The sequence below is a fragment of the Ahaetulla prasina genome, chromosome 1 (genome assembly GCF_028640845.1).
Source record: "Ahaetulla prasina isolate Xishuangbanna chromosome 1, ASM2864084v1, whole genome shotgun sequence".
NCBI lineage: Eukaryota > Metazoa > Chordata > Lepidosauria > Squamata > Colubridae > Ahaetulla > Ahaetulla prasina.
In genome coordinates, this window is record NC_080539.1 from 261,353,822 (window position 1) to 261,368,449 (window position 14,628).

General features: G+C 37.2%; 1 protein-coding gene across 1 annotated transcript in view; it reads left to right on the plus strand.

Moving 5' to 3' along the window:
• EPS8L2 (EPS8 like 2) overlaps positions 1-14,247 on the plus strand; it is a 124,682-nt gene extending 110,435 nt beyond the window's left edge. Inside the window, exons 17-21 of the mRNA XM_058157011.1 lie at positions 928-1,044; positions 2,098-2,233; positions 3,621-3,804; positions 7,569-7,701; positions 10,006-14,247. Of these exons, the coding sequence (XP_058012994.1) occupies positions 928-1,044; positions 2,098-2,233; positions 3,621-3,804; positions 7,569-7,701; positions 10,006-10,077 (642 nt within the window). The 3' untranslated portion in view covers positions 10,078-14,247. The remainder of the gene's footprint in view (positions 1-927; positions 1,045-2,097; positions 2,234-3,620; positions 3,805-7,568; positions 7,702-10,005) is intronic.
• The last annotated feature ends 381 nt before the right edge of the window (positions 14,248-14,628 follow it).

Sequence of the window (14,628 nt, forward strand, 5' to 3'; positions counted from 1 at the left end):
AAATCGTTTGTTCTTGCCGTATTTCTCCGCTTTCCAAGAGGCTTTTTCTTTTTCACCTCTTTCTCCCCACCTCCCCAATTTCCATAGGGGGAAAAAAAAACCCTGGGGAAAACTTGGCAAAAAATAAAATAAAATAAAAAGTACTGAGTGCAAATGTTTTTTTTTTATACTGTAGTTGGAGTTTTCCACGTTTCTTTCACATTCCGAGGGCGAGAGGAGGACGAGTAAGAGGAGGCGGGGTGACAACGCCCCTCCGCCTCCGAGGCGAGAGGAGGACGAGTGAGAGGGGCGAAATGTCGAACGCCCCTCCGCCCCTCCGCCGACCACCGCCGCCGCCGCCGCCATCAAAAGCGGCGGAAGAAACGCCGGAGGCCAGCCGCCGCCCAAAACGAGCCGGCCGAGCTGGCAAAGCATGCCGACAGCATTTGGGCTCGCCCTGCCGGCACTTCACGGCGGCCTCCCCACCCACCCACCCACCCCACTGCCGCTCCCCACTCAATTTCGGCTTTTCGGAGAGGAGGGCGAGGGTGACAAACGCCCCCTCCGCCCCCTCCGAGGGCGAGAGGAGGACGAGTGAGAGGGGGGCGAAAATGTCGAACGCCCCCTCCGCCCCCCTCCGACCACCGCCGCCGCCGCCATCAAAAAGCGGCGGAAGAAAACGCCGGAGGCCAGCCGCCGCCCCAAAACGAGCCGGCCGAGCTGGCAAAGCATGCCGGCAGCATTTGGGCTCGTCCTGCTGGCCCAGCTGCAAGGGTAGACTCGAGTATAAGCCGAGGGGGCGCTTTTCAGCACAAAAAACGTGCTGAAAAACTCGGCTTATACTCGAGTATATACGGTAGTTGTAAAGTAAAGATTCCAGAGGAAGATGTTTAAACAAACCATAGAATGTAATCTTTTGTAACAGATAAATTGTTTTTTTATTCACAGGTGTTGGAAGATAACAAACAATGGTGGAAGCTGAAAAATCGAAGTGGACAGGCTGGTTATGTTCCATATAATATTTTAGATCTGGTAACTTCAGAGGATTTTGCAGCAATGGAGCAGGTCTGGTTTACTTCTTAAATTAGATATCATAATTCTTTAAATTAAACACAAAATCGCATAGGTTACTTTGATAGATATGCTTTCCTAAATGATTCTGGTTACTATTTTTTCTTAACTATAAGGAAATCATATTTTAGTCACACACACACACACACACTCTGCTTTAAATTTTTTTTTTTGTTTGTTTGTTTGTTTACATTTATACCCCGCCCTTCTCCGAAGACTCAAGGCGGCTTACAATGTATAGGGCAATATTAAAGAGCTTTCTTTAATAATTCTTTATTAAAATAACAGTGGAAATGGCATAGATATATATATATTGATATATATTGTCTTCCCTCCTTTTTCCTCAGAGCAATTCTGTGAGGTAGGGTAGACAAAAATACTCATTGACCCTAAACTGACCTTCTAACCTTCACGTCTGAGTGAAGATTTAAATGCGATCTTCCAATTGCCTGACATTATATTTCATTAGGTAGCTATGTACCAGATTCAATTCCTGGTGAGCATATGAACAATCACTTCCGTATTCTTTACAAAAGTAGTTTTAAAGGATAAAATTTTTCCTAAAGAATTAGGGTGCAACCTGGGCACAAAAATCATGAGTTTTGTGCAATAATGATGCAGACTATTAATTCATTAAATAAATGAATCATATTTATATAGCCATCCATCTCACAAATACTGAAAGAAGTACTCATTTCTGGGGAGGGCTATAATAATACACTTCCATAGAGAATCAAAGTCTCTGTTATGTTATCCATAGAGATATCTATCTATATAGATATAGATATATATAAATGCCCATCATAATGTTTCAGCATGTCAGTATCTCAGCCAAATGCCAGTAAAAGCAGATGTCCTAAGCAGCTGAAGGTTGAAATTATCTCTTAATAATGTCAGATCAATGGTAGGAATTTTATAACTGGACAGAACAATAAACCAAGGATTTACATCAGTTAAATGGTTATACTTTCTTATCAAGCAATAAGGAATGAAGGCTAATAGAAATATGATTGAATAACGTGAAAACAATCATTGGATATTTTGTAGAGTAATCAAAAATACCGAGACTTGAGTCCACGAGCATCTGGATCTTCCAGTCCTTCCCATAAGTTACCTCCTAGCTATGCTGGCGACAAATGGGGAAGTGAAATGGCAGCCCACAGTTCTTCAGAAGCCAAAGGACGTAAGTACTCATGCAATCTGAACCAATATATTTAATATTTTAAAAGAAATTTGCATTCTGAAATTCTGATCTTTCAACTCAAATCAGTGAGTTGACTTGGAGGTCTTCAAGTTCAACACCCTGCTTAAGCAGGAAACCCTATACCATTTCAGACAAATTGTTTTCCAATCTCTTCTTAAAAACTTCCGGTGCTGGAGCATTCACAACTTTGGGAGGCAAGTTGTTCTACTGATTGGCATCTCCTTGGCAACTCCCCTCAGTCTCTGGCCAGCATCTGTTGAGATGACCTTGGTTCCCATACAATGGTCTGTTGTTGTCTGGTCTGACATTCCAGACTCCCCCCTGCAATCTGAGAAACGGAAAGATGGCTGTAGCAGGCCTGAACCATTTCGAAGTCGACAATAGCTGCTTGTCCCCAAGGTAGGAAGGGCAGTTCATTTGTTTCTCTCCCATAATTTAATGTTTTCAAGAGCAGGTATGTAATTTTAACGCACATGGAATACAATTCAATAAGATTCAGTGGTTGAGAATTAATTTTAAAGGCTTCCAAGGAAATGCAACTTGCATGGAAGAGACTTAAGAGCACACTTCTCTTTGGAAGAAAAGTTTGGGCCGTGCCCTCAACTTACGACCACAACTGAGCCCAAAATTCATTGTTGCTAAGGGAGACAGTTGTTAAGAGAGTTTTTCCCATTTTATGACCTTTCTTGCCACAGTTCACTGTATCACTACAGTTGTTAAGTCAGTAACATGGTTGTTATATGAATCTGGCTCCCCATTGACTTTGCTGATTAGAAAGTCACAAAAGGTGATCATGTGCCCCCAGGACAGTGAAACCAACATAAATACATGCAAGTTGCCCAGAGGCCAAATTTTGATCAAATGACCCTAGCGATGTTACAATGGTCATAATAGGAAAAGCAATAAACTTAGATTTATATATCGCTTCATAGTGCTTTACTGCCCTCTGTAAGTGGTTTAGAAAGTCAGCATATTAACATTTTACTGACATCAGAAGGATGAAAGGCTGAGTCAACCTTGAGCCTGGTGAGATTCGAACTGCCAAATTGCAGGCAGCCAGCAGGCAGCAGAAGTAGCCTGCAGTACTGCATTCTAACCATTGCGCCACTGGAGCTCATAAGAGTGAAAAACATAAGTCACTTTTTTCAGTGCTATTGTAACTATTAATAGTTACTAAATGAATGGTTGTACATCGAAGACTACCTGTAGCTGGAAACTGACATCTTTAAACGTATTTTTATATGTAGCTTAAATATAATCAAATAATTGATGAAGAGACTTTCTGCAACAAAAAATGCTTTAAAAGATTGATAGGCCTGATGTCTCTTCTGAACTTCCATAATTTTTCCTCGATTTCTTTTTTTAGAATTGATCCATCACATGGACGAGGTCAATGATGAATTGCTGAAAAAGATCACAAATATCAAAATCCAGCAACCTCAAAGAAATTTTAGAGTAGAGAAGACCCAGCAGGTTCATGTGCCCTTAACCTTTGAATCCAATGCTGAGGAAGTCAGAGTTTGGCTGGAAGCAAATTCATTCAGCAAAGGGTAAGTGGCTGTTCTCCTGTTTCTGTGCTTCCCCAGATCTTTTCTTTTTTTATTTCTTGCAATTCTCCCTTCCCTTCCCTACAACTGCTAAGGATAATGGAAGTAAGTCTAATGCATCTATAGGGCAACAGATTCATTTTTGTTTCAGACAATGTGAAGTAATTGGGATAGCAGGATTTTAAAAAAAAGGTTTCTTAACAATTAGATTTCTTGCAAAATAGAAAACAGGAGAAAATGCACAAAAAAAATATTTGCATTCCATATTATACATCCATCAAATCTTTATTAATTTTTGAATTTAAAAGATCAACATTTAAATATCATCTACATTTTTAACCGGGTCAGTAAAATGCCATAGCAATAAGCCAGCATCCCCTCAGATTCTTTAAAATCAAGAGGTGGGGAAGGAAAAAAGAAAAAAAAAATCCGCCAAATCATGATGGTTTGTCACAAGGTACACAAGGTACAAGATTACACTTACGATCATCCTGGGATGATGAAACTCTGATTGAGTCCCCAATAAATCTCAGCTGTCAGTAAGATCTTGCCTTCAGGTGACATAGGAATGTACTTGGATGGAAACAGTACAGAAATTAAGCCTTTCCCTACTTTATCCCCTTTTAACCTGTTAGCCTGTTATGTCCAGAAAATAGAAAAGTTTGCACACATGCTTATCTGACCTTTTAGTTGGTGCTAATAATGATACTGTAGAACTGGATTTTGGATCTGTTCTTCTCAGGGAGCAGCTTGGCCATCTTTGTTTCTAATTCATCTGCGCAGGACTGGGTTAGTTTTTTAAATTTATGGGTTTTAATTGGGTTTTTATTATTTATTCTAAACTTTTAATTTCGGCCCAATTGAATAAGTTTTTTAATTGTGTTTATATTGTAACATTATTGTGTATTTTATTTGGCTGTGAACCGCCCTGAGTCCTTCGGGAGAAGGGCGGTATAGAAATTTAAATAATAAATAAATAAATAAATAAATAAATAATTCAAAGGAAGCACATTTCATTTGTACACGCTAGGCAAAAGTTACACATAATTCAGCACAGAGCTACCCACAGATATTTTAACATGTGTTTTGATGCAACAGTGATATAGATCTGAAAATTACCATATTGAAGACGAAATTGTTGTATTGGGCAGCTGCCATAGTTGAATGTTTCTCAAAGATGAGGAAATGGATGGATAGTATGTGTCCTATTAAAAAGAATGTTTGTGAAAAGAAGTGACAATAGTTGTGCGTAAGTGTGTGTTTCTGCTTTTTTATATGACAGTGAAGTTTGGATATGTCACAAGAAATATAAAAATAAGTTGAATGTGGTGTGATAGAATGTGTGTGTTAAAACAAGTGATGGGCTGAAGATTATATGGAGTTTAATGAATGTGGATGGAATACAAAATTAATGACTGGCATGAAGTAAATACATGGTGATTTGATCTAGATAGTATAATCTAGGTTCAAATTACAGTGCCAATACAGTATATGAAGGAAGAGTATTTGGATTGAGAGGAAGAGGAAGGCTGAGAAAGTTGATGTGATCCTGAAAGAGGTGAGAAATGTTTAAAAAACGAAAAGCAATGAAGGAAGCCTGTAGTAGGTTTGTAAGCCAGTAGTAGGTTTGTAAAGACTGGATGATAAAGAGAGGTATGGTGAAGGGTGTTAGTGTAATTTTAGTTGTATTAGTTGTATTTAGTTGTGTTAGTGTAATTGTAGTTGTATTTCCTTTTCTTTTTTTTATCTCATGACTTTTTCTGAGGTTCTTGCTAGTTCTTGCTCCTTTTCTGTGCCCTGCATAATATTGCTTACCCTCAAAGGGACTAGCACATATACATTAATCAGATTACCCTCCTCAGAAAGATGTTAAGGAATAATTGGCAGCTCCAAATTTCAACCAGCAAATGCTCAGTCTTACATATAGGAAAAAAGAACCCAAACACTAAGTACAAGCTTGATGGTCATTACCTTACTGATGACCCCCACCCTGTAAAAGACCTTGGAGTTTTCATATCAAATGACCTAAGTGCCAAAGCCCACTGCAACTACATAGCAAAAAAAGCTCTAAGAGTTGTAAACCTAATTTTGCGTAGCTTCTTTTCCAAAAACACCACACTACTAACCAGAGCATATAAAACATTTGCTAGACCAATTCTAGAATACAGCTCACCTGTTTGGAACCCTCACCACATCTCTGACATCAATACAATTGAACGTGTCCAGAAATATTTTACAAGAAGAGTTCTCCATTCCTCTGAAAACAACAAAATACCTTATCCCACCAGACTTGAAATCCTAGGCTTAGAAAACTTGGAACTCCGTCGCCTTCGACAAGACCTAAGTTTAACTCACAGAATCATCTATTGTAATGTCCTTCCTGTCAAAGACTACTTCAGCTTTAATTGCAACTATACAAGAGCAACCAATAGATTTAAACTTAATGTTAACCGCTTTAATCTAGATTGCAGAAAATATGACTTCTGCAACAGAATCATCAGTGCTTGGAATACTTTATCTGACTCTGTGGTCTCTTCTCACAATCCTAAAAGCTTTAACCAAAAACTTTCTACTATTGACCTCACCCCATTCCTAAGAGGACCATAAGGGGCGTGCATAAGCGCACAAACGTGCCTACCGTTCCTGTCCTATTGTTTTTCTTTTCTTCTTCCTATATATGTTTAGAATAGAATAGAATAGAATAGAATAGAATTTTTTATTGGCCAAGTGTGATTGGACACACAAGGAATTTGTCTTGGTGCATATGCTCTCAGTGTACATAAAAGAAAAGATACGTTCATCAAGGTACAACATTTACAACACAATTGATGATCAATATATCAATATAAATCATAAGGATTGCCAGCAACAAGTTATAGTCATACAGTCATAAGTGGAAAGAGATTGGCGATATATGTTTATATACTATATAATCTTTTTGTATGATGTTGTGACAAAATAAAATAAATAAAAATAAAATAAAATAAAAATTGTAGAGAGACATCTGCAGATGTAAATCAAGTTTTTTCTAAAAATAAACTTGTGTTACTGCTGCTGGACACATGCGTTACCATCTTCAGTTTCAAGGGAACTTTCTTCTGTAAAGGGTATTATATAAATATACTTTCGATTTAGAACAGCCAAAATAATCTCTACTTACATTTGGATGTTTTACTGATTAGTGCACGATTTCCGGCAAATCATAATGTAAAAACTATCTGCAGATCACTAAGGGATAGTTTTATTATGTTTAGTTCTATTCTAGCTAAAAAGGAGAGGCACTGCCTTTGTGTATCAGGATGGCTGTTCTGTTATCCCCATAACTGCTCCTAGATTAAAGTTTACATAACTATGACAGTAATGACTAAGCCTTTGAGTAGTTTGCCCACTACTTATATATGTCAGTAAAGAATCTTTTATATTTGCTTAGAATGGCACAGGAGGAAGAGGCAAAAACAGCTCGGTCTGAAAGAGGTTTAAAAAATGTATTACCGTAGTTTAGTTTTAGGTTAGTTCAGTTCAGTTCATTTTTAAGAAACTGGTCCACTTTTCAAATTTTTTATACTTCATGAAGACTGAGTGCAGATATGTCTCAGAGAAGAGATCATGACATCCTTTTAGAAACCTTTGGAGCAGAAGTCAAGCATACAGAATTAATTATAATCTTCGGTAAATTTAGGGCAAACTATTTGGCCTATGAAAAATGTTGAATGTCTGAGGCCTTGTACATCTTTCAATAGTGCTTTTTTCCTTAACATGTTTTTTAGAACCGTGGGCCATCTTGGCATATTGACAGGAGCACAGCTTTTCTCCTTGAACAAAGAAGAATTGAAAAAAGTATGCGGAGAAGAAGGTGCCCGGGTATTTAGCAAAATCACAGTGCAAAGGTCTATTCTAGAGGTAAGGTTCCTAAAATAGCAACACTTTGATGATCACATCCATAATTTAAAGGATGGATAGTGACATTATTAGCACAGTCCACAATCTTTTAAGACTGTTAATACTTTGAGGGCAATCTCAAAATCGTGGGAAGATGTTGATGCTTTAAAGCATTGCAGATAAACTAGCAGACTTTATTGCTATGCTAATAAGGTAGTTCAGTGGTTCTCAACTTGTGGGTCCACAATGTTGCCACAGGAGATCTGAGAAGGCTTGAAGAAATGCTACAATTTAAATCTTGAGTTAAATCTTGGGGGTCCATGGCCGTAAAAAGTATTTAAAGGGGGTTTGTGGTGAAAAAAAAAGGTTGAGAACCATTGAAGTACTTTATGGTTCATCTACTTTCAGCTATAGCAGAATTTAACTTGTAACATTTAGGAACTGAAGTATCTTCCAAATAAAATGCATTTTTATAGGGTTAATAAAAGTAATTTAACAATAATCCCTATGTTTTATTCCGGTCCCCCCCCCCTTTTTTTTAAACTTTAGGCCTTTTGTCTGTGCCACTTTGAAAGCAGCTCTAGACCTTTGTGATCCTATGATCTTAACAATGTCCAATAGCAAAGTCAGTTATTTCCATGTCAGATGCACTGTGCTTAAAACCACAGTCATTTTCTCCAAATTAATCGTTACACACCACTATTCCTGGAAAATTAATGGGTTTAACATTAATCAGATGAGAGTATTTGGATATCTAAGTGTCTCCTTCCAAGCCTTGATAATCTGGAACAAATAAGGGCTAACCTGACCCCAGCCCCAAAAGTTTTCAAATACCATCCTCCATTTTGCTGATTATAAAGATAATAAGCATGCTTAGTGCCATTAAAAGTATCAGGACAAAGGTAATTAATCACCTACTATATGATGCATATATATTTTGTACCAGTTCTATGAAGATAATCCAGTTCAAATTTCTAAGGGCTTTGCTTCAAGTAATTCATTGTTTTATCTTACTCCCTGTTGAGACTAGAATTTGAGCTAATTTCTTTGGAGACCAAATGAAATTATTGGTTGAAGTATTAGACCAATTTACACGTCTTTGACAGTACCCCAGTCTCTCTGATTTTTCAGGATAACTGCATGTTTACATGAAAGGCAGGAATTGCAGTCTATCGGCTTTTTGTTGACTCTGTTTCGCTGGATTTTGGTTGAAAATGAAACAGCCTGAACATTTTGTCATTTTAATTTACAGGATTAAACCAATCATCCAACAATGTATAATGCAGGCTTTTATCAGTTTCTGTCCTCCTAACACTAAAAAGATTGCCTGGCCCCAAAAGATCCCTTACCCAAAATTGTCACTTTCCTGTAAGGAAAAAGACTATACATAATATTTCTCTGCAAAAACAACTTTGTCCAAGTTCATTAAAAGAAACAATTTTTTACATCCCCTTGCAATTCTCTTCTATATGACATAGTACTGAATTAAAAGCACCTCTCTTAACTATAACAATGACTAATCAAAGGGGGAAATTATTTTCTTCATCTTAGCTGATAGATTACAAAATTTCTCCAGATGGGCTGCTAAATTTGTTGCAATAGTTATTTCTGCTAGCTATTTAATTCTCTAGTGCAGCAAAGCTGGCTGAGGAATTCTAGGAGTTGAAGTCCACAAGTCTTAAAGTTGCCAAGGTTGGAGACCCTTGGTCTAGTGAGCCTGATAATTTATTTTCTCTCCAAGGATATTTGCATTTTATGTCCATTTTAAATCTCAATTGTTAACTTTCTATACGTGCACTTCTTATAGATCATATGTTTTTGTCATGTATTGTAAAATCAATTAAAAAAAAGAATTTTTCTGTAGTAAAATTGAAGATCTAACTTTAAAGTAATAATATAGCTTGCACCTTTTTTAGCTTGCCTTCGTAGGATCCACCAGAATATTATATGTGTATATACTTCTGGACAAACATTCACCTTGAATCAAGGTTTTGCAGTGGTTGGCTGCAATGTTTATTTCATTTTTTGCAGGAAAAGGAATAAGGAGATTTTTGTTTCTGCAGGAACTGCAGCAGCTCAGGACATAACTTTGAATCTCTGGCAAGTCAGAGAGTGACAATAACTCTTTGTTTAAAATTGTGAGATTGCTGGAAGAGAAGACAATTGCAGATCATCTCAAATTGCTTCTGAGAAATTGGAGAGAAGAAGAAACCATAGTAGTGAATTCACTCTTGAAAATGCTAAATTACTAAAGTGATTTGCCTTATATAGGTAATGTTTTTTTAAAAAAATAAATAAAATTCATTATCTTTTTTTTCTTAACAGAAAAATAGAGAGAAATCAGAACTTGAGGAAATCATGCAGCGACGCCAAGAGAGGATTGATTCTTCTATTTAAGTTATTTTGGTTTATTTCAACTTGTAGTCACATATATTTACTTGCAGGAAAAAGGGAAAAGAGGAAAATATAATGGAGTACCTCTTCAAGTGAGACTGTTGGGACTATCAATGTACATTGCCATTCAGACCAACTGTTCCTTCAGCAATGTTGACAAAGGGAACACTAAACTCCCTCATTAATTTGACAATGCATTGGGAAAGAAGCTGTAGTATTGAATGAAGTATTATATTTTTATATTGCTATATTTTATACATGATGTTACGTCTATGATTTCAGAGCATGAGGACGACCAGATTTCTGCTCTAAGCAAAAGTTGGATTGAAGCAAAACAACCCAGTCAATCTACGCAGTATGTTGTCTCTGTGACCCAACAATGCATCCAGAACTGGCTGGAAATACCATTTGTTATTAGCCAGCAAATCCATGTGCTTGGAAGCCTGCATGCTTCCAAACCTTCTGCTAGTTTTGTACAAAACTCAGTACAATCTGTATCTAGCATGCAGTGGGGAATCTTCTGCATCGCCTTTGTTACGTACAAAAGCTTAACATTACCAGGCAAGAGCTTTAAGTTGGCCTGCTTTTTTCCCTAGAATTATTCCTCCCTGCACAAGCTGCTTTAAAAAAAATTACACGCAATCAAAAAGGGTCTTGGGGAAAATACTTTGCACTGTAGTAAGTCGGGTTCACCCAATGGCAGTTTAGTGATTCATTGCTTCATCCATATTGAAAGTGATAGCATTCTTTGCTTTCAATAACACATCTCTCCTTTCTTTGCATATGTTTTTCTACAGGCTTTGCACAAACACACACACACACACAGACACGCACAGACACATACATTCCCAAGACCTGAATCAACTTGAATTCTTTGCACTTGCCCAGGCTTGACCCCACATACCTCTATTCTGATCCTGAAGTGAACACATGAGGCATCCCTGAAAATTTCAACAGCAAATCTAAATAGTCACAGTATTCAAATTGTCTTGTGAAAAGGAATGTCAAGACATATAAAAGAGTGCATAACTGAACTGGCCCATAGCCACCTATATAAAAACTTCTATTTCTTATTTATTAGTATAAGGAGATACCTGGAGTTCTACAATCCAAGACTGTATATATATATATATGTTCACGTGTTTAGAACCAAAGCCTCATGGGAAGAGCCCTCAGACTGCTCTGACAATGGACTCTCTGGCAGCTCTGCAAATACAAATGCAGCAAGATGGAAGAGAGAACAGCATGTCATTTGGTTCTTTCCCCCAGACTTTTTATTTTTCTTTTCCTGTTTTCTTTTGTGCCTATTCTCTTTTAAACCAACAGGAGGAAGTGGTTCTGCACCATCTGCAAAATTGGTGTAGATTAAGATTAGGTTTAGGGCAGTAATGGCGAACCTTTTCGGCACTGGTGCGCATGCTCATGCAGGAAAACGGAAGACCAGCTCTTCTAGTTTCTGGCATTGCCGCATGCAAAAAGGCCAGCTGATCGTCATGTGTGCATGCCCGCCAGAAACCCGGAAAAGGAACAGGCACTGCCGCACATGCCAGGCGACATGTTTCTCTGTGCCACTCCGGGCATGCATGCCATAGGTTCACCATCATGGGTTTAGGGCATATCAGGTGCCCCCAAAAAACTACCTATATTCTCTGCTTCCATTTCCCCAACATTGGACTTCAGGTGTTTACAAGCAAATTTTTAACATTTTTACAGAGGTTGGCAAAGAATATTCAAGGTAGATCTTTCCACTCCAGTGGGAAATTGAAGAAGTCTCCCAAATACTCTTCCAAGGGAGTAATCCGAAGAAATACAATTTAGAAATCAATGTTTGTTTCTTTGTTTTAATCCATTATCACTAAACTGTATTCAGACGAAGCTTTAGAATGAAGGGCTGTAACTATTCTCAGTAACATATGGCAAAAATCTTCAAAGTAAAAGTGGACTGAAATGAAAGCCAAACAAATGCATTCACTTTTGCTGATTGGCATGGCTTTAGGATGCTTTTCTTACTTATTCTTTTTATCCTAGGGATAGGACAAAATTAGCTCTTTGTTTGGGCACTCTTGACTCATAGGAAGCTTCAGTATCACCCAATTAATGTTTAATCAAAATACAAGGAAGAACCCAACATATAATTCCAATCTGATGGGATTCTCAACATTCCAAATGCATTCAAACCATGCAATCTGCTTTAATCTGTTGAATGATACATGAGACAATTTATTTTGTTTCCAGGAAATCCTCTAATGAATATAAACTTTCATAAAAACTAAATTTATGAGCCATATGGAGAGGAGGAAAGTGAAATATGAAATTAGAACATGGCACCTTATGCACTCAAGACACCATTAATTACTCTTTTATATAATTTTTAAAATCTAGAATAGGTTGGTGAAAACTTATATTTGGTGGCTAAGTTTTTAGTAGATTCATCATACTAAAGGTCCCACTGTGTCTCTTATCTTTTGTAAAGTGAAGCTCCACTTTGCTTTATTAGGCATAAGCTAAAATCCACAACCAGTCATGATTCTCAGATGCTTTTCTTTTTCTGCCTAAATTATGTAATTGGCTGCTTACATCCCCAGTGGGAAGCTATTTACCCAAAATCAAAGTATGCAATTGAAGTGGGACTGTAGACTTATGAAAATTGCTGTAGTCAGTGTTGGTGAACACAAGTCCGTTCAAACTGCAAATCAGTATATAAGATATTAGCTGCTAAAACTTCATTTACATATATTTTGAAACTGAAAATATATAAATCTTGAAGAAATTGTTGAACATGGACTGGGTCTGGTATATATCATTCCAAAAAATGTGTATTATTCTGCATGTCTGGAAAAATTTGTGAAATCAAGCCTTTAAAGAAGGCATACTTCGTTGCTTAATGTTCCTCTATCTACTATTATTTGTACATTAGCCAGAATGGTTTATCTGTACATAACTATGTAGACAAAGTTCTTAACAAAGGCGAAACAAAAAGCTTTTGTGGTGATATTGCTAACTAAAAATATGCTCATGTTAAGCATTTTAAAGGTAGTGTGCAGAGATAATTTAAATCATATTTTAAAATCAGAAAAAATATATATTATACGTGAAGCTGACAAATATATAAGCAGCAGCTGATGCACTTACTTATAGACCAGATATAGAGCAGGCAAAATTAACTATCCGCTTATCATATGGAATATTAATAGTACAGTAAAGCCAAACAAAGTAATATAGATATTGAGAACTAATAGGAAGATTAAACAATAAATATAAGAAATAAATGACTATGTTCTCACTTTTAAATGTACATTAATAGCTGTAGAGTTAAATTCACTAAAGATAAAGGATTATCTCCATTAAGGAACAATTCCAGGAGAGAGGAAGCAATCAAAGTAACAAAATTACTTTTTCCCCACAGTGTATTTACCTATGTATATGGTAGGAGGACTGAAGTGACATTATCCCGTCTTTCATTTGACTTTTTACAACCCTATAAACATCTTTTCTCTTAATTGAAGTGAAATACATTTCTCTGGCTCTTATTTTCCAATGACAGGTCAGAACAGAAGGGGTTTGGATCCTCTAAATCCACAGCCAGTCTTGGCATGTTTGACTTTTCTCTGTTTGATGGTATTAGAGTATAAATAATTCCATCAGTGACTTTTCTGCAGTAGCCAGTAGGAAGCTTGGAAGACTGAATCCCTTCCTACTTGGAGCAATCACTTTCCTCTGCCATTGGAGGAGGACCGCCAAATACACTCTATGGCAAATGTAGTTACAAGACTCTCCTATATCACATTAATGGAGTAAGCACAATCCTCATTGCATCACAAGGCCCGGAAAACTGCTGTAGAAAGACTAGTCTCTGTCTTGATTTATTTGGAAGTATTTGAAGCATATCAAATTGATCTGAAGATATGCCTAACCAAAGATGCTTTCATTAGTGTTGCTGAATTGTCTGTATGTACTATAAATGAAATGGCAAGTTGATTGAAAATTAATATTAATTTTAAAATGTATCCTTATGTAAAATATGAATGGAAATTTTAGTGCTTTGCTTAATTGTATCTGTGCTTCATTTGTCGCACAATTTGCATGATTTCAAACAAAAATGGGAAATTTGAGATTTTTAATACGTGTCCTCTCTTGCATATTAAAACTATCTACCAGCACTGCTCAAAATGGGGGCTGACTCTTATAACTTAATATTGTAGTTATTCTATATGGAAAGCCTTCTGTATGTATTTGCTTAATATATGGATGAGACCCAGCCCTATTTTCATTCATGATCAGTTATATTGTTGGAAGAAATGTCCATCTGGGTTCAGTTCCAAGTGGGGAAAAAGACACTGGAAACATGGAGACTGCTTGGAAAGATGGTTTAATGGAGGACAGGATCACATGGTTTGAGTTCCTGAACAGAAAAGGGGTGAGATACTGAGGGCGCCCTGGCTTTATGCTCTCTCTGAGCTTTGAACTTCCTGGGGCACGGGAAGAGTATCCTGATTGGTTGTCAGACTCCCAGGGGGTAGGGGGTCTTAGCTAGCCTTGCTGGCTGATGTAATC